This window comes from Dromaius novaehollandiae, chromosome 10 (genome assembly GCF_036370855.1).
Source record: "Dromaius novaehollandiae isolate bDroNov1 chromosome 10, bDroNov1.hap1, whole genome shotgun sequence".
In the NCBI taxonomy this organism is placed as follows: domain Eukaryota; kingdom Metazoa; phylum Chordata; class Aves; order Casuariiformes; family Dromaiidae; genus Dromaius; species Dromaius novaehollandiae.
This window is the reverse complement of record NC_088107.1, coordinates 25,368,008-25,391,645: the sequence shown is the minus strand read 5'-3', so window position 1 is coordinate 25,391,645 and position 23,638 is coordinate 25,368,008. Positions and strand designations below refer to the sequence as shown.

The following is a 23,638-nucleotide window of genomic DNA, read 5'->3' as shown; positions in this document are numbered from 1 at the left end:
GGGTGATGGGGTCTCTGCTGCCTTCTCGCAGCCAGAACCGGGCCGTATTGCCAACACACGATAGCAAAGGGTTTATTAGGTCTCTCTATAGAGAGACCACAAGAGGGAGCTGAGAATATGATCTGCAGGTGTTTCCAGCCTCCTGGAGCAGCTTGGCTCCAGCTCCCTCCTTCTCTCTATTTACAGCTCTCTCCTTCCACAGACCCAGTGGCCACTGCATCCCACAGAGAAGATGTTGAGTTTGGCCCTGGTTCTGCTGGTGATGTCGACCTTGGTGGGTAAGTAGTTTCTGGGAAGAAATGGGCGATCCTAGACAGTTTCTGCCCTCTGAGGAACTTCCTCTAACGTATGGAGCATTGTATCAGAGTGGGGCATAATTCACTTTGTGAGGAAACAAGAAAGAAATGGAGCAAAATGCTGAGCTTGTGGGGCCTGCAGGTTGGGAGACTTTACATGTACACACAGCTTGGAACCAGGAACTGGGGTTTCTTGCTGCTATTATAATAAAAAATAAAACAATAAAAACTAACATGCAGGAAATAGGCCATATACTTACTGGTGAAGGCTCTTTTCTGCTGATGCACAGTGGAGGAGAGTGCCAAGGAGGAGAGTGCCCCAGTGCCAAGGCTTTTGTTTGACTCATGTGGATAATGTAGGGGTCAGAAGTAAGGGGAAAATCTGCTCTGACACAGTGAGAAAACAGGAGAAAATTAAGATCCTTTAGGAGCAGACTGATGATAGCCAGATATCAGATATCATATTGATTTGGGGACTTCAGGAACACAGGTCTGAATTTGTTATCTTATTTTGAGAAGTTCTGACCTCTTTTTGAAGGAAGAGCAATGTATATCTGTTTATAAGGAAGGATTCAGAAAAAATAAGGGAAAATGCAACAATATAATATAATTCTGTAAGGGAGATGCTGAGATGAAACCCTGGGAAGCTCTAGTCCAAGCTCATGCTTGGAGTAGGACTGCCGCCAGCACTGCATCAGGTCACCTCCTGGTACCAGTCTCGCTCTGATTGTCCCCACTGAGTCAGGGTCTGGTCTCTTCCAGGGGCCCAGGAGAACATCTTCTGGGAGGTCCAGCGCTACGATGGCTGGTACAACAACCTGCTGCACCACAGCCGTGGCTCAGCGGGTAAGTGCCACGGGGCCTGGGGGCGGTGGGCTGGGGACAGGCTCACACTTTCTTTGGCATCTGACCTGCCTCAGGGCTGAGGGAGAAACCCTTTCTGACTTGAGCCTGAACCGGGGAGGTGGCCAGGCAATGCCAGTTCCCACAGAGGAGGCTGTTGTTGGCTCTTACATTGTCACTCAGGGTAGATCCACAGATGCACCTGAACAGCCCCATTGGAGCAGTCTGGAGGGGGCCAGCAGTTCAGCTTTCTCCCTCATGTACCAGCACCATTTTTACCGTGCCTGCTGCTCAGGCAACATCTGTGGGCTGGGCTGGCATTCGGTCAGGCCCAGAAAAGAGCTGTGCTTTTGGGAGCACCTTCAAAATATCCAAGGATGGGAGGACCTAGCTGTTCTCAGCAGGCATTTCAGTGATGGTCAGGGATGCCAGAGCTTAGAAAAGGCATCCTTGGCCAAAATCAGCATGCAGTTTAGGCAGCACTCAATGCAAGGTCAGAGACAGAAGGGTTTGTGGCACAGATGTTGCTGTCCCGCTCTCTCTGCTCTGCACAGGGCAGATACTGTGCATGTGCCAGGGGCTGAGGGGCTATCGTGCAGTGTGTGCTGGCCTGTGCTGGGACAGGCACGCAGGATTCCTGGGTGCCAGATAAGGGAATGGAGCTGCTTTCTCGCACGCTACAATCAGCCCATGGAGCCCACCTCCAGAGACATCACTGAGCTGGGGACCGGGGCAGATCAGGCAGGATCCCATCTGAAATATTAAAGATGATGAATGCTTCTATATCCTGCAGCCTAGATCTGTCACCTACGTGGTGATACAAGTTACAGTGGCAATTGTACAGCTTCCTTTGAGTCTGAATAGCTCTCCAACATGACATGTCTGTCACCAGCTGTCACATCAAAGCTTGTCGGAGAGATGCCAGTAAGCCCATGGAGGACAAGATCTCTCTCTATCCAAGCAGAGAGACCAGCCCTTACCATATGGAAATAAACCTATAGAAAATAAGCCCACCACCCCTCTGTAGTCAGCCAATATTTCAGGATTTCCCCCATCTCTACGGAACTCCTGCAAGCGAAGCCCACCATACAGTGGTGAACAGCCTTTCGAAATGTGCTTGCTCATCAGTGGGAAATGACCTCCTACCTCCCAGCTTTTCAGCTATGGAATGGGCAGTGGATATGAAGTTCAGGGTGTTTCATCTTTTATTTTGTGTCTCTCCTGCTGTTCCCTCTCATTTCCTATGGTGTTGGCAAAAGGCTGATCCCCATGTTTGCACAGAATTGCATAGTCTGCACAGGCAGCTCAGTGTCGCCCCAGTTGCCAGCTGAGCTCCCCAGACCCTCCCGGAGGCAAAGGGCATGTACAAGGGCAAGAGGAGGACAGCTGGAAGGGAATGTGCCCTTACAGGATCCTTCATAATTTTAAGAGGACTGATTCCAGTGTGATGGGAGTTGCTATCACTGCCAAAACCTGTATGTTCTCAGCCCCTATAAATGTCTACATCATTCTACCACTCTCTTCTGGGACCTCCCACATGCCGTTACCCTGGCTGTCATTTGTCCGGTGCTGCTGGACCCACACCCTGTTGCTCTGGTGCCCCAGGTGCCAGCCTGCTGCGTCTCCTGCCAGCGAACTATGCCGACGGCGTGTACCAGGCACTGCAGGAGCCACGCGTGCCCAATGCTCGCCAGCTCAGCGTCGCGGTGGCCCAGGGGCCCTCTGGGCTGCCCTCCCGCAGGAACACAACCGTCCTTGGCGTCTTCTTCGGTAAGAGTGGGGGTTTGGCATGCACCAGGCACAGACTGGGGACTGCTTTTCATACCTGGAATGACTCCTGTCACTCCTAATCTGCTAATTTCAGAGCAGATCCACATCTGAAAGACAAATCCTGGACTATTCCCATCCCAAAGTACTGCTTAAGCAAGGGAATTTGCATGAATTTTCAGTGACCTGTGCTTACCCCAAATGCTGGTATCGATTGTTTGGTAACTTCCTCATTTGTTTTAACAGTAGAGTTATCTTATTGCAAACATTTGACAGATTTGATAACAGGTGTATAGTGAGCGATTGCTGGGCAGCATTGCTGCAAGTCGGAGCAGTTTCTGCTCTCGCTCAGGAGCTCAGCTGGGCCTCGGGTCTCTGAGCCTGGAGATCTCATGTCTCAGCTCATTGAGGAAACAGGCTGAACTTGTCAAAGGATTGAAGACAAATTAGCTCCAAATATAGCCCAAAGTTCACACATGGCTCCCAACACCCAGCTTCGGCCACTTGGCTCCAAGTAAGATGAGCTGCTGGAGCCTTCAAGCCCACAGCTGCTGGAGGAGCAGACGTTAGTGTGGTACCACTCAGCTTCTGCCTGGAGGCAGTTTTTCCCATCACGCCAGAGCTCTGATGGGCCAACAGCAATGGCTGCCGCAGGGCTCAGCACCAGCAGCAGCCCTGAGCCCTGAAGGCCACTGATGAGCAGGAGCTCAGGAAAACGATGGCTGGATGAAGAGCCTTGTTCCCAGTGAAGCAGTGTCCAGCAGATGCCGGGGGTCTCTGGACCTCCACTGGCTGAGTTTCTCTGTCTGATTTTCCACCCTGGTCCCTCAATGACCCTGCCCTACTCGTGAGCTCTGGCCAGGAGCATGTGGAGCCCCAGCTTGGATGGGATGGAGCCAGGCACACTGGTCCCTCTAGCCCTCATTTTCACGGAGGGCCTCAGGCTACCACAGCAGGGCTTGACAGCCCTGCTTTACAGACAGGAAAGTAAGGCCTGGAGTGATTTATTCAAGGTCACAGAGCAAACCAGCAGTGAAGGCAGGAAGGAAACCTGCTTGGCTGCCTACCAGCATGTCCCACTCCACGTGGTGGTGACAGCCCCTCTAGCCACCGCCTCTGCTCGGCTCTCTGGCAGGTTTCCACGTGCTCTCCGAGATCCTGGAAGCAGAGAAACCTGGCTGCCCCGCTGAATTCCTGAATATCCGCATCCCCATCGGAGACCCTGTGTTTGACCCTACGAGCACTGGAGAGGTGATCCTGCCCTTCCAGCGCATCCAGTGGGCACTGGAGACAGGGCAGAGCCCCAACAACCCCCGGGAGCAGGTAAGGACACCACGCTTCCTTTGCTCTTCCCCTTCTAGCTAACTTCCTCTGCACCTGACAGTTGGGTCTGTAGGAGCACTTTCTGGCTTTTGTAAAAACTGGAGAGCGCTGCTGTCTTCTTAAAAATACACCACTCTCAAGAGTATGAACCCAGGGCAAATAACTGCAGTCATCCAAGGTACTAATTTACATAGAGCAACAGTTGTGGTTGCTGAACATCAGTGCTTTGGTTTTTTTCTTTCTTTTCCTCTCTCTCTCTCTCCAAAAGAAAACCTGATGGTTACTCCAGATCTGCCTGTGCCGCCTATTTTAATGCAAATCTGAGTATCTTGCAAGGTTTAGGGAGAAATATGTAAAGCAGGAACCATTCACAATGTTCCTTAGCTGCCAAACTTTTTATGATGTCAATCAAAATGAGAAAGACAGGGCTGTTAGCACCAGATGAGAACAGCCTGTGGCTGTTAAAACAAATGATAACCAGGGCCATTTTAGGATAAGTGTGAAGAACTTAAATAAGAGATCTTTTTATACTTGTGCCACTCTAGAAGATTAGCAATTAAGACAGATATTTTAGGCAAAAACTCATCTTTCAGAATGTTTCATGGAACTGAGCTGGTACTGTCACCCTGTCTGAAGTGCTCCCGTGGGGTCGGGGTGACACCGTGTCGCGGAGTGCGTGGTATGCGGAATCAGCTCATATGGCTCGCTCTCTGGCTCCTAGCAATGCAGCTGTCACTAATAAATACCAGGCAAAAGATCCATATGGATTTCACACTTTTTTCCCCCTCCTGACAATTTTCAAAGTGGTATTTGTTGTAAAACTTCCCTGGATTTCAGGCATTCATGAAAATCCAGATTTCCCCATCTCTCTCTATTTTGCTATGTTGAGGCTGGATGAGTTCCAAAACTGATGTGTTTTTTTCCTTTAGTTTTGGAAAATTTCCCAATCAAAATAGCCAAAGCAATAAACCTCAACACTGTTCATGTGGCAAAACCTCAATGAGACCAGATTAGCAGGTTACATTTTTTTAGCAGTATTTCAAACCTTAAAAAAACAAACTCCAGCACATTTTCAAATGAAAAAGGATGATTTCATGAAAATATTGGCAGAGGAGATGTTTCGACATGTTGTTAGGGCAGCAGGACGCCCTGCTGAGAAGAAGGCTCGCCAGGGAGGATCTCATGGTGGGACAGCCCCCGGAAAAAGAAAGCTCCAGTGTTTCCTACACTCACCCCCACCTTCAGTTTCCCCAGAGACGGGCTTGGCCCCCTTCCAGCACGGCCTTGCCTGCATAAGGATTCAGGGCTGTCTGCTTGTAGGCACAGCTGAAAATAATAATTAAAAAAAAGAAGAGAAAAAAAACATACTTTTGAAAAATCTGCACCTGTTTTTTCCAAGCCAGACAAGGAGCCTGTGGGAATTAGTCCAGTAGTTTGCACAGCGACTGGCCGTGGTAAGACATGTATCTTGGTAGCTCTCGTGAAAATAGGGGCTGGGGTGGCTGCCTTATGACGAGAGACCAAACGGGCTGGCTTGGGACTCTTCAGCGTGCGTGATGTTATATACCTTTCCGCTGAGCCCTCGGAGGCTGCCCCCGGTTAATGCCTGTTCTCCACATCTCCCCTCAGACCAACGACGTGACAAGCTGGCTCGACGGGAGCTCCATCTATGGCCCGTCACACTCCTGGAGCGACGCCCTGAGGAGCTTCTCGGGGGGGAAGCTGGCTTCTGGGCCCGACGAGCGCTTCCCGAGGGAGACAGATGGGAGAGTCCCCATGTGGAAGGCTCTGGATCCATCCACGGGGAAGGGTGGTCCCCAGGGGATCTATGGTAAGGAAGAACCTGGGGTTTCCTTTCCCTGTGGGCCAGTTATCCTTGATGATTTTCCCTGTTCCGCTCCATCTCTGACCCGGCAAGGCTCCAAGCTGAGCTCCAGTGATTAACGGCACAGGGCAACTGCAGGAGGCTTTGCTCATCCATCCCCGCGATGAGAAAAGGTGGCTGACAAACACCGGTCCTGGCTTGCATCCTCCCTTTCCCTCCCTGTTCCCTGAGCAAACTCCATCGCAAAGGAGAGATGGTTACTTCTGAGTGGAGCGTGGCCAGGACGAGGGATGCTGTGCAGCACCCCAGGCTCAGGGCAGCTGGTGTGCTAAGCCTAAAGGGCAGAGAGGGACCCCAGGGTAGGGCAGGGGGATCATGAAGGGGGCTCAGGGCAGCTAAGCCCCTTCTCAAGTGGCTGTGGAAGTGCGGTGAGCAGGACCATGTGGTGTAGAGACACCAGCTGCCTTACAGGAGAGAAGGCAGTTTCCCAGCCTGAGGAGGAGGAAGATGCATGTCCTGGAGGAGGCAGGGCCGCACAGCAAAGATACGCTGTGAACTTAAGTCACCGCGTCCCTGGAAGGCAGCAGGTCAGCTCCCAGCCGATGCATAGATACCATCCCTCTAATCCGAGGAGATGTCGTCTTGGGAAAGGGGCTGCCAATAAAACCTGCTCAGCTTGCTTTGAATTCCTTACCTGCCTGACCTTTGGTCTGTGCTTGAGGCCCGGAGCTGCTCCTCCTGCACTTGCTTCTGCCCCATGCTGCATCTCGCTCAGGCTGCTCCTCTCCCCGGGAGGAGGTGGGAAAGGAGGGACGAGGAGAGAAGGGCAGGAGACGAGAGGAGGTTGCATGGTGCCAGAGCCATCAGGGCAAGAGGCACCATCCCCTTAACCACAGCACTGGGGGCACTTCTCCGTCCGTTGGAACGGCTAACCCCATGTCCTGGACGGGGAGCCAGGGGGCACAGGCAGGGGCACCCCAGCCTCTTCACGCACCCCGTGGCTGGATCTGCCTCTCACGGCCCCGGTGGCTCTTGCAGACCTGGGGAGCGCCTGGGGGAATGAGAACCCTTTCCTGCAGGCCGAGAGCATCGTCTGGTTTCGCTACCACAACCACTGGGCCACGGTGCTGGCCCAGATGCACCCCACCTGGCCTGACGAGGACCTCTTCCAACATGCTCGCAAGCGAGTCATCGCCACCTTCCAGGTGAGGGTCAGGCTCCCAGCCGGAGCAGCCCAGCTCTGCCGGGGCCCTGATGCCCTCCCCAGCGCTGGCCCTGACCTGCTCCTCTGTGCCCTAGAGCATCGTGCTGTACGAGTGGCTGCCAGCCCTACTGGGAAGAGCCATCCCGGAGTACAAAGGTGAGGGGTGACATGGGAGAGGGCTGCCCACAGGCGATGGAGCCATGAGGCGTGCAGGGGCCCTGGGTCGGGGAGGAGGGATGGGCCAGGCAGGCCGAGGGAGCTGGGGTGGCAGAGGGGGCCTGGTGCCTCGGTCCCTCTGCTCCCAGGTGCCAGATCTGGCCTTGGCTGTTGCCCCTGCAGGTTACCAGCAGCACATGGACCCCAGCCTCTCACCGGAGTTCATGGCGGCCGCGTCGCTTTTCCTTGCCACCATGGTGCCCCCGGGTGTCTACAGGAGGTAGGAGCAGCCAGGCCAGGTTGTGGGAGAGCCGTGCCTGTGCTGGGGAAGGTGGGGCTGGTCCCTGTTCCTTCCCTGTCATCCTGCCCGTCGCCCGGGGAGTGCGGGGCCTGCTGGGCCCATGTCGGGGGCGGCCAGCCATGGGGCTGTGGGTCCAGCCCTGCTCTCCTCTTTCAGAGACCCCAAGTGCCAGTTCCAGGCTGGCCCGTACCCAGCGCTGCGGCTCTGCAACAGCTACTGGAGCAGAGAGGTATGGGGAGGGAGCGCGGCGGGGTCCAGAGTGTGTGGTTAAAGCCCCAATTCTCCCCACATTGCTTCTCCCTTTGGAGGATCCCTCTGAGGAATGAGATGAATCCTGCAGAGCTGCCTGTTATGCTCTCAGCTGGCATGGCTGGGGATGTGGGAATGAAATCTCTCTGCTGGATACAAAAACAAGCACACCACAAAGCAGTCAGTGCTGCTGGGAAGAGCTGGAGTGGGGAGCAGCTCTGCCTCCTATCCTCCTCCTTAGGGTTGTTTTCCAGCTTAGTCCAACTCAAACCCCGCTTGGCTCCTTTGCCAACTATGGCAGCACTGCTCTTCTGTGCTGTCAGGCCCTTGTAGAGTGTCTCACACTTGCTGCACACGTGGCTCGGTCCAGTCGTGCCGCCAGGCTCTGTGGGCAGACGTGTGTATGCCATGGCTGGGAGGGTCCAATGGCCGCTGCAGACTGACTCTGGGTACCAGTTTGGGGTGGGGGGCTTCCCCATGTCCTCGGTCCTGCTAGGATCCACCTGCTCCCTCCATCTCCCTTCAGAGCACCAGGCTGCAGCGTGCAGAGGACATGGACGACCTCCTGTTGGGGATGAGCTCGCAGATTGCGGAGCAGGAAGACAACATTGTGGTGGAAGATCTCCAAGGTTTGCACTAACCTGCTGTGCAGCTGGCACATTATCAGGGGGACCGTCTCTCCTTGGGCTCTGGGGGGCTGAGGTGGGGAGGCAGGTCCCGTTGATACCACTGTCAGCACCAGAACGCATGATCTGACCAGCTTCAACCTAGTTAATGGAGGTGCAGAGAAGCTGCAGGACGTGTTAAGCATGTCAGACCTCGTCAGGTGGGGTATGGAGGTGATCTACGTGTTCAGCATAGCCTATGGGGGGGCATAGCTGACAGAGGGACGAGGCAGCCCAGCATCCGGGGCAGGTGGGGTTGCTTCTCGGGGTCTGCTTTACTATTACCATGGCTTTGATTCCACCCAAAGATTACTGGTACGGGCCTCTGAAGTACACCCGCACCGACTATGTGGCCAGTTGGCTCCAGCGTGGACGAGACCTTGGCCTGCCCACCTATAACCAAGCCCGGGAGCAATTTGGTTTGAAGCCTCTCCAGACTTGGACAGACCTTGCCCCACACCTGGGACAACAGGTAACAGGGGACTGGACTGGGATGAGAAAGCATACAGGTCAAAGGACCTCGAGACAGTCAAAGCAGTGTCTGTTTTCTCCAAGAAGGTAGGAAGAGGTACATCAGTGCACATTCTGGTCTAGCTCATTTTCATGTGTGTGGCTGTTGTACAGGAGTAACTGTGTAATTACACGATGTGCATAAGTATATCCTGCCCCTGTGCAGAGCTCCCATGCTGCTGCATGCTCAACTCCTGGAGCTGAGTTGCTCTGGGAGCAATGTTTGGTTGCTCAAGCACAAGCACAAGCTCAAGGCTATGTGGGTCTGATCATCTGCCCAGCCGATGGACATGGGATGCCTGGGAAATGCACGTTTCCTGCTCCTCTTGAGGCTTCCCAAAACTTTTCGATGCCCTGGCAAAATTCCCTCTGCTCATGCTGTGTTTGTGTGTGTGGTGCGGGTTTCTGTCCAGGTCCTGGAGCGGGTTGCTGCTCTGTACACCAACGACACTGCCAGGCTGGAGCTGCTCCCCGGAGGCATGCTGGAGGCTGACGGCTCCCTCTTCAGTGCCATCATCCTGGACCAGTTTGTGCGCCTGCGTGATGGCGACAGGTTTTGGTTTGAAAACACCAAGAATGGGTAAATGCCTCTCCCTGTCTGGCACGCAGAGCAGGTTGCCCATTGCTCTGTCAGCCCTGCATAGAGAACCATGGACACCTCATCCCTATAGCCCAGGAAGCCACAGCAACTGGGGCTGGAGGAAAAAGCCATCCTTGAGCTTCCTCAGTTCCTAAAACAGTGCAGGGAGTGAATCCCTCCTGCCACCAGCTGGCTTTCTGGGCAAAGCTGTGTCATCCCGGCCACCACTTGGCTCCATGTCTTTTTTCTCAGTTTATTCACAGAGGGAGAAACCAGGGAGATTCGCAACACCACGTTCCACGATGTCCTCATTGCAGTCACCTACGCAAATTCGACAGAAATCCAGCGCAAGGTGTTTGTCTGGCATGATGGTGAGTGCTGTGTCCAGTGCCAGGACGTAGGGAGCAAACAGCACAAGTGAGGAAATGGCTCCACTGGGCTCAGACACAGGCCAGTCTCGATGACACAGCCAGTGACTCAGTGACACAAGGAAAACAACCAGCTGGCAAACTGACAAGCCTGATGCTTGATATGCCCGTAAGCGAGCAAAATGTACACAAAATTCAAGGATCACCTGTAAGCAAGACAGGCAGAGCTGATGTTGAAAGTGAGATGAAGTCTAGGCATGTGCATTGCATGAGTCCTGGTAGGATGCCTGGGTACAAAAATGCCACTGGCAAATGATGCCCAGGAAAGTCCTGCAGTTGCTAAGACTTGGCCTCTGCCTACCCCAAGCTGTGTCATGCTCATAACTGACATGTTTTCTAGCTGCTTTTATATATGTATACACACAGGTCTGCAGGTTGAATTGGTGAGTGACCTGAAACTCCATGAAGTTTGCAGATGCATTAAGCTTTGTGTACTGTGTTTGTGCTTAACTGCATCAACCTCTGAATATTCCCTGGGTATTGCTCTGTAACATCTACTCCTGCCCAGCTGTTCTGCTGTTGGTTAACCAGGGCTCCTCAAAAAGCTGGCTGGTCTTTCCTGAGGTTGTGGTGCAACCGCCACGGAGATCAAGAGAGGAGCTGTGTGTGATGAGCTGTGCCAGCCAGATTTCAGCCCAGGGAAGGCTCAGGGCTTGTGTCCCAGAATATTTTTGGTTCCCAGCAGGCTAGAAGCAGCATTAAAGATGCAAGTCCCACACTGAAGGCTGATGAGGACCTCTTGCCCCAGTGCTCCTCTGTGCCATCTTTGAAATGAGTTTTCCTGTCCCTGCTGCTGGGACCCACAGGGTGTCCCAGCATTATTCTCGGGGTGAGATGTGGCCGAAAATAGCAGCATGCCTTTCCCTCTCCTGATTTTGCCACACCCTTCCTGTTCAAAAAAAGCGGGGTTTTTTTGGTACGTGTTCCAGTCCTTGCAATGTGTTTTGATTCCCTAGACGTACACATCAATCAATTGTACCAGGAGAGCTGTCTGGATTTACAGCACCCAGGTGATAAGCAGAGGTGCTGAGTGCTGATTTGGCAGGGCCAAGGGTGCCTCTCGCTCAGCCCATCTTAGTGGGAGAGATGATGGTGCTCACAGCAGAGAGTCCCCAGAGTATTTCAGCCCAGTTCTGTGCTTGGCTTGGTGTGGCAGGCAAAGGTTCAGCCTGGAACCAAAGGCTGTCCCCTAAAATCTGGAGTTTAACTTGAACATCATGCCAGTGATGAGCATGAGACAGTTTTGCAGTGCTCCCTGGGTCACTCAGCAATGAACCCCACCAGCGTCTTAACTGTAGAGGTTTCCAAGGATGAAGGTGGGAAGAGGGATAAAAGGCCCATGATGCTCACAGCCTTTCTCCCCCCATACAGGGGACCCATGCCCTCAGCCACAGCAGCTGACAGCTCAACACCTGGCCAACTGCACACCCCTGACCGTACTGGACTACTTTGAAGGCAGCGGCGCAGGCTTTGGGATCATCATCGTTGTCCTCTGCTGTCTGCCTTTAGGTTTGCCATTACTTTTTTTTTTCTCTCTCCTCCTTTACTGGAAGATGGAGATGGGTGCCCAGAGGCCAAACATCTCCCAGCAGGAGCTGCTGAGTCTTGGCCATTCTTGAGGTCCTTGTGGTGGCAGGTCTTTCAGTGCTTGGGATGGAGTAGGGCTTTCATGGACTGGTGTTGGTGCAGCCCTTGGTTAAATAAAACTGTGCAAGGTTAAATGGGGGTGATGGGGAAGAAATAAAACCCTGCCTGCCCCAGACATACAGGAGACACTGCCAAAGCAGGAAGGAACTTTGTGATGTCTCATGCCTCCTTCTCCAATGTGTCCCCAGTAAGTCTGTTTGTTGCCTGGATCGTTGCTGTTCTCCGCAAGAGAGACTTCAAGAAGCTGCAGAAGAAGCACAACCCCAGCGTGCGGAGAGAGGTGACCAGTGAGGCGGCACATGGTGAGGTGGCACTATTAATCTTGTGATGGGGGTCTGGTGATGCTGCTGAAGTCAGGGCACATACCAAAGCAAGGCTGGAAAATATAGCTTGGAGATCTCCCAGAGAGATTATGCAATCTCCATTTTATTCAAGACTCAACAGGATAAAGCCTTGAGCAACCTGATCTGGCTTTATAGCTGGCCCTGCTTTGGGCAGGAGGTTGAACTAGAGACTGAGGTCCCCTCCAACCTGAGTTACCCTATGAACCTATAATCCTAATGCTCTCCAGATGACACCTTACCTGAGGGAAACAGATGCAGAGCAGTTGCACTAGTGGCTCCAGGACAGGGACTGTATTTCCTTGCTCTGAAGGCTGGGAAGATCTTGCTATCCTGCTCCATGGTCTGCACTCCTCCCATGACTGTGCACTTGAGCTCTGCTCTGTTACGAGCAGTCAGGAGAACATCATTTTTTTCCTTAACACGTATTTGGTCTCCTGGCAGACATGTGGCCGGTGGTTAGTGAATAGCATTGAGCCCACATAAAACTGCAAGTCTAAAATTTTAGAAATAGGGTGGAAGGGTTTAACTCTAACAAAACCAAGACTCAGGCACAACTGGAGAGTTGTACCAAAGATGGCACAGTTACTGCAGCAAAGTTAGACTAAGCAATAGCAAAGTCCAGCTCTCCCTTCCCAGCAACCCATGTCACCTGCCAGGTATTTTGTGTACAATCTCTGTACTGTGCAGCTTTAGCAGGGAAGGAATAGTGGACTACCATCCCTTAGAACAAGCCCCATGCAGTTACTCCCACGCTGCATCTCAGGGAAGGAAGGTGTTGGGATGAATGGGAGCTCAGGTGTGCCTTTCCAGCTGAGTCCCGTTCTCTCTCCCATCAGCCATGGAGTGGCACGGTCCTAGGATTGACAGTTCTCCTGTCTACATTCAGCTCCAACCTGACAAAGTGCTCAAAGTGCTGGATAATAGGTGGTCTGTGCTCCGGAGCATTAGTCTGAAGGCCCAACAAAGGGTAGAGGTGATTCTCTCCAGCAACAAAGGCAGCAGAGCTCTGCTCCTGAAGAGCCCCAAGGAGTATGACCTGGTGAGTACCATGATGCCCGGGGACTGTCTCCTGGGCCCTCCAGCATCCTCTGCCACTGGTCACATATATGCTGCATCACTCAGGCCTGGGCACTGGGCTCGTGGGGAAGCATGGGCCCTCAAAGGGTGGCCAGAGCCTCCTGAGAACCACCAGGTCCACTTCATACCATGAGGCGGTGAACAGCAGCAGTGCTTCGTACTGATCTGCAGACCTCCAGACCAGTGGGCTTTAGCAAATCGGGCAGTACCCAGGGACACAGAAATGGCATATGTGGGGTGAATCTGATAGGGGAGGTCAGGCCAGCTTGAAAAGAACAGCCAACAACTGCTGAGGAAAGCTTGGATTTTTAGGCTGTTGGGTGTGATGTCCAACCTCAGCCTGGCTGAGAGCCTCTGCCACTGACAGCCATTTGGTGCCTTTCGCAGGTGCTGCTTTTCAGTGAAGAGGCAGAGAGGAGCAACTTCATTGGGAAGTTACGAGACTACTTGAAAAAGAGCAGTCTTGATCTTCATGTGTCTGAGATGAAGGAACAGAGTCTGCTGAAACAGGCAGTCACCCAGGAGCAGAGGAAAAAGATTCTGGAGACTTTCTTTAGGCACCTATTTGCTCAGGTATGTAGAGGCATGGCAGGCTCTGATGAAGGGAGGAAGGTATTTCTGTATTGACTAAACAATGAATATTGCTGCTGTTGCTCTCCCTAAGAGTTGGTTAGCCACACACAAGGAAGCTGCTGATACTTTTAGAATTACAGAAAATTTTCTGTTGCAGAAGACAAAGTCAGCTCTGCTGTTGGGATACAACTGTTTAATGTTAGAAAGAAACTTTGCCATGAAGTGACTGAGGTATCTGTAACGGTCAGTGGTGTTTATTGTAAAAGGTGCATTGTGTTGGAGGAATACAGGATGTTCCTATGGTATCTGTCATGAAGTCTGTGCTGGGAAAGTTACCAGTCTTTATGCAATAGGCTGGACAAGCGAGCAATAGCCTTCTGCTCTGCCATCACTCAGAGGATTTCTTTTGTGCGACACAACCTACAGGTGCTGGACATTGACCGGTCTGATGCTGGAGAGCTCAGCTTTGAATCTTCACAGAAGGCAAAGGAGTCTCTGACATGTGAGCTGAGTAGGGCTGAGTTTGCCGAGTCCCTCGGGCTCAAAGCCCACTCTATGTTTGTGGAGTCCATGTTTTCACTGGCAGACAAAGACGGCAATGGGTACATCTCCTTCCGGGAGTTCCTGGACATCTTGGTGATCTTCATGAAAGGTGGGACCTGGTGTTGGTTAGTGTCTTCATCTGTTGCCTTAAGTCCTGTTTCTAGGCTCTGTCAGTGATGTCACCAGCAGAGTGAAGGACAAGATCCATCCAGCAGGTCAATCTGCAGATAGTTCTACAGATTAAAGTTCACTTTGCTTAGGACAGCTTGAATTTGATTTGCAAGGCAGTAACAATTATGCTGTCTGTACATGAGGACAGCTATCTCAAAACAGCTATATGTTGGTCTGTCTCCTCCCACACACAAGTCCACTCTGTCTCCTGAATGGACCGTACATCCTGTCCTTGAGAGATATCAACCATATCTGATATCATGCTTCATCCTCCCTAACTGACCACTGGAAAGGAAAATTAGTAGGTGGAGGTGATAAATGACAGATTTAATCAAACTTGCACCCAGAAAATCATTGCTGTAAAAAAGCTTTCACATATTGAGCTTGGAAAATAATGCACAACAATGTCTTTACCCATTTTTTCACCTTTCACTTGAGAAAGTCAAGCAGAAGTGAGCCATGAGAGTGAAGAAAGACTGTAGCTATTCAAACTGCTATCAGCAGTTTGCACTCAGTCTTTTCAGAGATGGGAGAGACTGTTGCCACAGGTCTAAGCTTTCAAAGACGACGTTTGAAAGCACCTTTGCTGGTGAAAATAGGATCTTGTTCTTACTCCACCTCTCTCCCTTCCCACCAGGATCCCCAGAAGAGAAGTCCAAGGTGATGTTCAGGATGTATGACATTGATGAGAATGGGTTCCTCTCCAAGAAGGAGTTTCTGAGGATGCTCAGGTACTTCTTTTCGTCTCTCTAGACAGAACCAGGAGTCTGTGTAGATATTTTGCCAACGTCTACAAATGTAGATGTCTTCACAAGCAATTCCCAATCTCTGTGCTTCAGTCCCCAAGAGGACTACATGAGATCTAATGAAACCGGTCTGGGGCTCTGCCCTGTGTTATTTCAAGGACTCAAGCTGTAGCACTCTAATATTCCCATCTCCCCTCCTCGCTCCAGGTCCTTCATTGAAATCTCCAACAACTGCCTGTCGAGAGATCAGGCAGAGCAGGTGACCGAGTCCATGTTTCGGGCCTCAGGGTTTCAGGACAGGGATGAGCTGACGTGGGAGGATTTCCACTACATGCTGCGGGACCATGACAGCGAGCTCCGTCTCACACAGCTCTGCATCAAAGGTCAGTGAGAGCATGTGCAGGAGTGCTGGGTCACACCTGGGCCCACAGGTCTGGATGAGTTGAACAGCACCTAGTATGTAGCTTCCAAATCGTGTCCCATCTGTCTTTCCAACCCCTAGTTGCCCCCTTCTCCATGGGCAGTAATCTGGCATTGGCTGTTGCTCCATGTGTGACACATGGAAGCAGTTTTGTTCAACACAAAGACTCTCCCCACTGCACCCCTGCCCAGAAAAGATGTCTAAACCTTGTCCACTGAATCTTATACAATGTAAATGGCTGTCTGTCCTTTTGGATCCTGAAAGGTGTCCCTGATGTATTCAAGAAAAACATACAGAACCGTGTCTCCTTCATAAAAAAGAATGAGCCCAAAGGGTAAGCTCTCTTCTCAATCCTATTGCTGCTGTTTCTTTCTCTCTTTCTACCCTCATGCGTACCTATCCTTCACCTCAACCTCTCCAACAAATTCTTCTACTGGGCCTTCCCACTCCCAGTGCTGGAGAAGGGTCGTGACCACACTGGGACGTGTCCATGAGCAGGCAGCAGCACACTGTGGTTTGGATGCTGCCCTCTCCCCTCCCCTAGTGTTCCACACGAGCACGGGGAGGAACTGCCTCCTGGAGAGCCTACACTGTGCGTGTTACGTGACTGAGATGCCTCAGCACAGGGAGGGGAGCCTGCACTGCTTTTCGTGGCAATGGGGTATCTTGGAGTGAATTCGACCCATGTACCCTGCAGTTAAAGAATGCAGCAGACTGGCAGGAAAAATCAAGGCCCCTTCTAGGCTGAGTCTGAGATGGAAAGCATCTGTGGGGCAGCAATGGAGAAGACCCACTTCTGACTGACCCACAGCCCTTCCTGCAAATACAGCTTTCAACTAGACAAGCTCTCTTTTTGGCAGAACCATCTCAGACAGGGAGGAGGGCCCAAATCTGGAAACCGTGGCCCAGTATATGGAGCAAGAAGGGCAAGAACTGAGGAAGAGACTGGGCAGAAAGTGAGTATGCCCTCTCCTTGCTTTCTGCATTCGGGCTTTTGTTCAGCCAGGCTGCTGTTTCCAATTTCTTATGTCTCTGTGTCCTGGTAGGACTTAAGTCAAATAACTGCTGTGAAGAACTCAGGATGAAGGTGGCGGGATGGAGGGAGGGGATGCAACACCATCCCCACCAGTAGATACCCCTGCCTGGGCAGACACATCACCCTTTCTCAGGCTGGGGCATGATGTCTGCCCTGGGAATAAGCCTATTTGAGTGGGACAGCACAGGATTTGCTGCTTACCACTGTAGCTGGTTCTGGCTGATGTGTCTTTGGAAAAAAACCATGAAGTGGCCGACTCCAGAGCCTAGGATAGTGGGTTGTAGAGCATATGCCCTACTTGCAGAGAGGGGCACTGTATGGCAAGTCCTGCCGGCACTGCTAGCCCTCCTCTGCCCTCTGGGACTCTGCTGCTTCAGCTCTGCAATGCCTGCAATGTCAGCAGGAGTGGCTCAAGTCCTCGTTGCTGTGTTAGTGGCAAATATTCTTCCAACGAAGCAGTTAAGTTGTTATTCCTAGCCGGGAATAATATATCCTTCAAAATATATCCAGTCCTGGGATCTTTCATTCCTCTGGAAGGTTCGCTATCACTATAAAAATTATCTTTTAGGGTTCTGCTTTATGGCCTATTTCACCAGGCATTATCTGCATGTTTGTTACCAGCTTTCATAACTGTATGAACTGGATCATAGCCTAAGACGGACCTCTGATACCATCTTATTTAGCTCACTGCACTTGTTTGCAGAGGGTTGTTCCAGTGTGCTAGGTGCCCTACAGTCCCTGAGCCATATCTGACATCAGGTAAATTTTGAATTGACACCAGTTCTCCTATTTTTCCAGAGTGAACCGGTACCAGCTACATGTATACACTGAAGCACAAAGGAAAAAATACCAGCGGAACAAAGTTCAACAAAAGATCCAGGAGTTCAAACGTTTCATTGAGAATTACCGGCGCCACATTGTCTGTGTGGTCCTATTCTCTGCCATCACCACTGGCCTGTTTGTGGAGAGAGCATATTGTGAGTGTCCCTCCAGCCCTGCCACCCCAGATGCTGGGGGGTGCATAGGGTTGGCTCCTAAAAACTACACACTGCATGGGACACACTGGAGTGAGGAAGGTCCTGGCACAGCTTTGTCCAACAGTGTTGGTCCTCCCTTGAAATAAAGGATTATTGAGGCCAGAAGGGACCTCTGGAGGTGTCCGGTCCAACCCCCTACTCAAAGAAAGGCCAATTTCAAAGTTGAATCAAGTGGCTGAAGGCCTTGTCTACAGAAGGTTTGAAGAGCACCAAGGATGGAGATCCAGTCTCATCACGGGGCCCATCCCAGTGTTTGCCTGTTCTCCCTGTGAAGAGTTTTTATTTGATATCTAATTCTAATTTCCTTTAGCAAAAATTTTCCCGTTGCCTTTCATCCTGTCACTGTGCAACACTGGAAAGAGTTTGGCTCCATCCTTTCTGCAACACCCATTACATGGTTGTAGACAGCAGCAAGGTCTCCCCTGAGCCTTGTCTCCTCCAGGCTGAGCAAGCCCATTTCCCTCAGCCTTCTCATACACAATGTGCTCCAGCTCCCACCCATCCTGATGGCCTCCACTAGACTCGTTCGTTTGCTGATACCTCTCGTACTGGGGAGCCCAACTCTGAACGTAGTATTGAGATGCAGTTTCACAGTGCTGTAAAGAGGAGCTGAATCCCCTCCCCCAACCTCCAAGGAGATCCTGTCTCCCAGCAGCAGAGACCAGTGCAGATCCTGGATTCAACATAGCACAGTGTGGCCCTGTCTCCACACAGCCCAGTCCCAGGTGGCCACTTCTTGGCAGAGTTACTCTGGTTGCAGGAAGGGGCAGTGTGTTTGGCGTGTGATGCCCTACTCTGCTCTCTCTCCCCAGACTATGCCTTTGCATCCCCCCTCACTGGAATTGCACAGACCACCTTTGTCGGGCTCATCATCTCTCGGGGGTCAGCTGCCTGCATCTCCTTCATGTACTCTTACATCCTGCTCACCATGTGCCGGAACCTCATCACCATCCTGCGGGAGACTTTCCTCAATCGCTACATCCCCTTTGACGCCGCTGTGGACTTCCATCGCTGGATTGCCATGGCAGCCCTGATTCTCTCAGGTAGGTGGTCTGCTGGGGAGGCCCAGGGGATATGTCCCCCAGGAACTACTGTTAAACCAGGAGATCAGCTCTTCAGGAGGGACCAGCCCATCATGACACAGCTGGACTCGGCAGAAGCATGCCGTTGTGTATGGAGCCTGGCGAGACTAGATGCTTTGCACCACAGAACAGGAGTAATCGCCAGGCTGCTGGGCATATCAGCAGTCTGCCACATGTCCATCTACTTCAGTGATGATGTTCTTTCTCTCCTGGTTTCTGTCTTCTACAGTGCTACACACTGCAGGCCACATAGTGAATGTCTACATCTTCTCAGTCATCCCTCTCAGTGTGTTGTCCTGTCTCTTCTCCAGTGTCTTTATGGATGATGGGTAGGTGCAATTTGAAGGACAGTCCAGGCAGAACATCCTGGACATAGATGGGAAAGAAGATGAAAACGTTTTTCAGACAAGTGTAAGGCTTATCCCTGTTCTGGCCAGTCCATGATCCATGGTGCAATTTCTTGTCCCTCTCTAGGTCGCAGCTCCCTCAGAAGTATTACTGGTGGTTCTTCCAAACTATTCCAGGTAAGACTGCCTAGCGGTCAGGCTGCATACCCTTATGCTTGCTTGTGTGCCAGAGGCGGGCAGTCTCTGCCCAGCCCAGGTGAAGCCCCTGTGGGGCAGGCCTGATCCACCCTGGATCTCCCAAACCCTTCTCTTGCAGGCACGACAGGCGTGCTGCTGCTCGTGATTCTTGCTGTGATGTATGTGTTTGCCACCCACCACTTCCGGCGCATCAGCTTTCAGGGCTTCTGGATCACTCACCATCTCTATGTGCTGCTCTATGTCCTGGTAATGCAAGTCGTCTTCTGGCCCAGCTGTTGGGCAGGGGGGGAAGAGGTGGTGCTGATGCACTGCAAGCCCAAGGCTCAGCCCAGCCAGCGAGGAGCAGCAGGAAAAATAGCCAGGCAGGTCCCACAGGGCCCAGTACTCAAAAGGACCTGGTGGCCTGGATCCTTGCTCCTTCCACCATCCTTGGACCCTCCCATTTCCCTGCTACCAGTGAGCTGTCACCAAATTAACCACAGGGCAATGGTTTGCTGGGCTGAGTGCCGCACTGATGGGGGCTGTTCGCTGCTCTTCCCCAGATCATCGTCCACGGCAGCTACGCTCTGATCCAGCAGCCCCGCTTCCACATCTATTTCATTATCCCAGCTCTCATCTACGGTGCAGACAAGCTGCTCAGCCTGAGCAGGAAGAAGGTGGAGATCGGCGTGGTGAAAGCCGAGCTCCTGCCCTCAGGTACCACATCCGCAGAGCCCCATGGAGCCAGGTCAGGCCATTCACAAGAGCATCAGGGGGCTGCAGAGGAAAAGGAAACCCAGCTCCTCAGGGGCTGAGTTTTCCAGTCCAGCTGGTGTTGAGGTGCAGGTGCCCCATGGCAGCAATCCCTGACCCAGGTGGCACACAGGTCATTCTGGCCCTGGAAAATGTCCTGCTGGCCGTCACATGAACTGGTGGCTCAGACTGACACCACTTAGGGAGGCAGCCTTGTCCTGTAACATGTTCCCCAGTGCCTTCACAGCACCCGTGCATGGCAAGGGTCTCCTGGTGGCCCTCCACAGATAGGGAAACTGAGGCACATAGCTCAGCCAACACACTGGCTTTATCTCCCTGAGTAGGGATCAGTTATTTACCTAATGAGAACTACTTGGTCTCCATGTCATGCCCTGGCACGGCCTCTCTGGGCGTCCTGTGCCCAGGCCTGGCTCCACAGCTTGTCCTTAAGCCCAGTCCCCCCACCACTTGCACAGGTCAAATGCTCCACCTTTCCTTGAGGCCACTGATCTCTCCAGCCTTTTCCCTCCTCTGCTCAATGTCTCAAGCAACAACCTTAACGAGGGAGCTAGCAAAGTCCTCTGTCACCCCACCTCCCACCCCAGGTGTTACCCATCTCCGGTTCCAGCGGCCGCAGGACTTTGACTACAAGTCGGGGCAGTGGGTGCGCATTGCCTGTGTGGCCCTGGGCACCACCGAGTACCACCCGTTCACCCTGACCTCGGCGCCACACGAAGACACGCTGAGCCTGCACATCCGGGCTGTAGGACCCTGGACTACCCGCCTGCGGGAGCTCTACTCCCCAGAGAACCTGGCTGTCATTGGCAAGCTGCCCAAGGTGAGCCGGCACTGCGCACCAGGGGCTGCTGCTCCAGAGACGGAGACCCTCTAAGGGCAGGCAGCTCTCAGGTCCAGAGCGACTTGGTGCTGAGTTGTGCCCAAGCCCAAGGCACTTGTCCAGCCTTGAAGGTGGCAAAGCCCTGGGTGAGTGGAGGAGAGAGATGCTTTGCTAAGAGTCAGCTCCTTTCCAGCTCTACCTGGATGGACCTTTTGGGGAGGGCCACCAGGAGTGGAACAAGTTCGAGGTGTCAGTGTTGGTGGGAGGAGGCATCGGGGTGACGCCCTTTGCATCCATCCTTAAGGACCTGGTCTTCAAGTCATCCTTCAGCTCTAAGCTGTTGTGTAAAAAGGTAAGAGAAAGCAGCTGGAGGGCAAGAGCCCTCCCAAGAGGCCTTGTGCTGTTTTTGGTCTTTTGGGGGGTGAAATTCCCCAAGATCTGGCCAAAAAAGACCCCCTTGGCCGTGCACTGGGGGTCCTGGCCCCATACCAAGCCTCATCTCTGCACGCCACAGATTTATTTCATCTGGGTGACGCGCACGCAGCGGCAGTTCGAGTGGCTGGCTGACATCATCCATGAGGTGGAGGAGGCTGACCGGAACAACCTGGTCTCTGTGCACATCTACATCACACAGCTGGCCGAGAAGTTTGACCTGCGCACCACCATGCTGGTGAGCCCTGGGCCAGGGCTGCACGCCGAGGAGGCTGCCAGCCCAGTGCTTGGGCCATGCTGGTCTGATGTGCCCTGATCTCTCTTTCAGTACATCTGTGAGCGGCACTTCCAGAAGGTGCTGAACCGGAGCCTGTTCACAGGACTGCGCTCCATCACCCATTTTGGGCGGCCCCCGTTCGTGCCCTTCTTCACCTCACTGCAGGAGGTGCACCCTGAGGTCTGTGCTACCCTGTCTGGGCCTTGGGGACCTGCATGGGGGCAGGAGGGGGACACCCACTAGCCAGTGCAGAGAACAGTGACAGCCCTGGTCCCAGCCCATCCCCAAGGCCCTGCAGAGCTTAGAGGTGCCTGCATGAAGGGGAAGGCAGAAGGGGCATTAACCCCCCACCCACCCACACACCCTCCGGAGACAGGATGAGCCATGGGGGTCACATTTGCCCATCCAAATACCCCACCACCACCACCCCCCTATGATGAGACACCAGCTGCAGCCAGTGCTTGGAGCTGGCAGAAGCCAAGAGGATCCTTCCGAAGGCCCCCATCACTCCTCCACTGCCCCAGTGACTCCATGGGAAGTCCCTGGAAGCCTCCTCAGGCAGGGATGGCCAGCAGCCATGCTTGATGCTGCCGGAGGCTGAGGCACACAAGGGTTGGTGTGAGTGGTTGGGCTGGGGGAGAGTTCATGCCATCAGATTCAACATCCTTTTAGCCTCCCTCTTTCCCCAGGTGCAGAAGATTGGGGTGTTCAGTTGTGGCCCACCTGGGATGACAAAGAGCGTGGAAAAGGCCTGTCAGCAAGTTAACAAGAAGGACCAGGCCTACTTTGTGCATCACTATGAGAATTTCTGACCCTATCCCCTGCCGTCCCATCCCCCCCCTCCCCCCCAGACTGCTTGCGGAGAGCTGGGGTTGGGCATGGCCTTGCCTTCACCCGCCCTCTGGCCAGGAGCCACGTGCCAGGACCCTTTAGCAGGCATGGTTCGGTCTGCAGATCACATCCTTTTCAGAGCGAGGTACCACAGTGGGCACGTCCTCTCAGGCCATCTCCCAGCACGCTCCTGCTCCAGCCTCTCACAGCAATACCAAGGCATCTTCATTGGAAATGCATGTGTTCAACCCCCAGCACCCATGTGGCACCACTTTGCCACTGTCTCCAGGAGAAAATCCCATCCGCAACCATGTGCAGCCTGGCCCGTGGGAGCCGGGGAAGGCACAGGGCTGAGAACAGGCACTCGGTGCACTAGTACAGCATTGCCTGCACAGCTCGCATGTCTCCCTGGCCCGGGGCTCCCTGCTGCCATCCACACTCTGAGTTTTGTGCACGCCCGCATCCTGCACCCCGGGGCCAGGCTGGCAGCTTGCACGTCCCAATCCAGAAAACCCAGCGTTCAACTCAAGGGAGGCTCTGCCGCCTCAATCCCACAAGACAGTAAAGCACATGCTCCGCAGGGTCACTTGGGGAGTGGCTCTGAAGCGCTTTCGGAAGCAGCTTGGCTCCTGTGCAACCTGAATTCAGGGCACTTTGCCCTGAGCCTTCCGCACAGTGTGTGGAGCCAGCGAGCTCCCCACCATCCCTCTCCAGGAAAGGGGCTCAGCTTCCCTCATGCACTCACGTGTCTCTGTTCATTAGCGCTCTGAGCCGCCCCTCAGTTTGCTCAGGGCCTTACCTGTGTTTGCACTGGCCTCTTCCAGCAGTGCCACCATTCTTTAACCAGGGATCATTCATGCTTGTTTAACTCATGTCTGGCTATGCATCACTGGGCTGCCAATCTCTAGGGCTATGACTGAGCAATATCCTTTCTCTTTGCTTAAATAAAGCTGACTGAAGTTTTAAATCATTTTCTTGTCTCTTGTAGTTGCACCTCTGTCGCCTAGCAAGTTGCGATACTTGCGGCATAGTGCTTGCCTTGCTACCGCTACAGAGCATTTGTCCCATCCTGCTGGGAAACATTCAGGTTAACTAGGAGGAGTTTCCCCTGCACTGGTTGCACAGGATGAGAAAGGTTTTGGGGGGGGGGGGGGGGGGG

At 53.0% G+C, this 23,638-nt stretch overlaps 1 protein-coding gene across 2 annotated transcripts; it reads left to right on the top strand.

Annotated features, from left to right (window-relative positions):
• Nucleotides 1-207: 207 nt before the first annotated feature.
• DUOX2 (dual oxidase 2) lies at nucleotides 208-23,449 on the top strand. Of its 2 annotated transcripts, XM_026116375.2 has the most exons (33): nucleotides 208-278; nucleotides 1,059-1,142; nucleotides 2,745-2,909; nucleotides 4,042-4,229; nucleotides 5,859-6,060; nucleotides 7,093-7,259; nucleotides 7,354-7,414; nucleotides 7,598-7,694; nucleotides 7,872-7,944; nucleotides 8,491-8,593; nucleotides 8,938-9,101; nucleotides 9,553-9,719; nucleotides 9,972-10,090; nucleotides 11,519-11,656; nucleotides 11,983-12,096; nucleotides 12,975-13,177; nucleotides 13,603-13,788; nucleotides 14,215-14,440; nucleotides 15,140-15,233; nucleotides 15,456-15,631; nucleotides 15,934-16,003; nucleotides 16,530-16,625; nucleotides 17,504-17,682; nucleotides 18,555-18,785; nucleotides 19,054-19,153; nucleotides 19,299-19,348; nucleotides 19,488-19,615; nucleotides 19,912-20,065; nucleotides 20,707-20,939; nucleotides 21,133-21,291; nucleotides 21,454-21,609; nucleotides 21,700-21,828; nucleotides 22,338-23,449. In XM_026116375.2, exons 1-33 carry the CDS (start codon nucleotides 233-235, stop codon nucleotides 22,458-22,460), a joined length of 4,581 nt encoding a protein of 1,526 aa, XP_025972160.2. In that variant the 5' UTR covers nucleotides 208-232; the 3' UTR covers nucleotides 22,461-23,449. The 2 variants fall into 2 exon arrangements, with proteins under 2 accessions (XP_025972160.2, XP_064373755.1); XM_064517685.1 differs by lacking the exons at nucleotides 208-278; nucleotides 1,059-1,142; nucleotides 2,745-2,909; nucleotides 4,042-4,229 and adding an exon at nucleotides 5,510-5,683.
• Nucleotides 23,450-23,638: the final 189 nt, after the last annotated feature.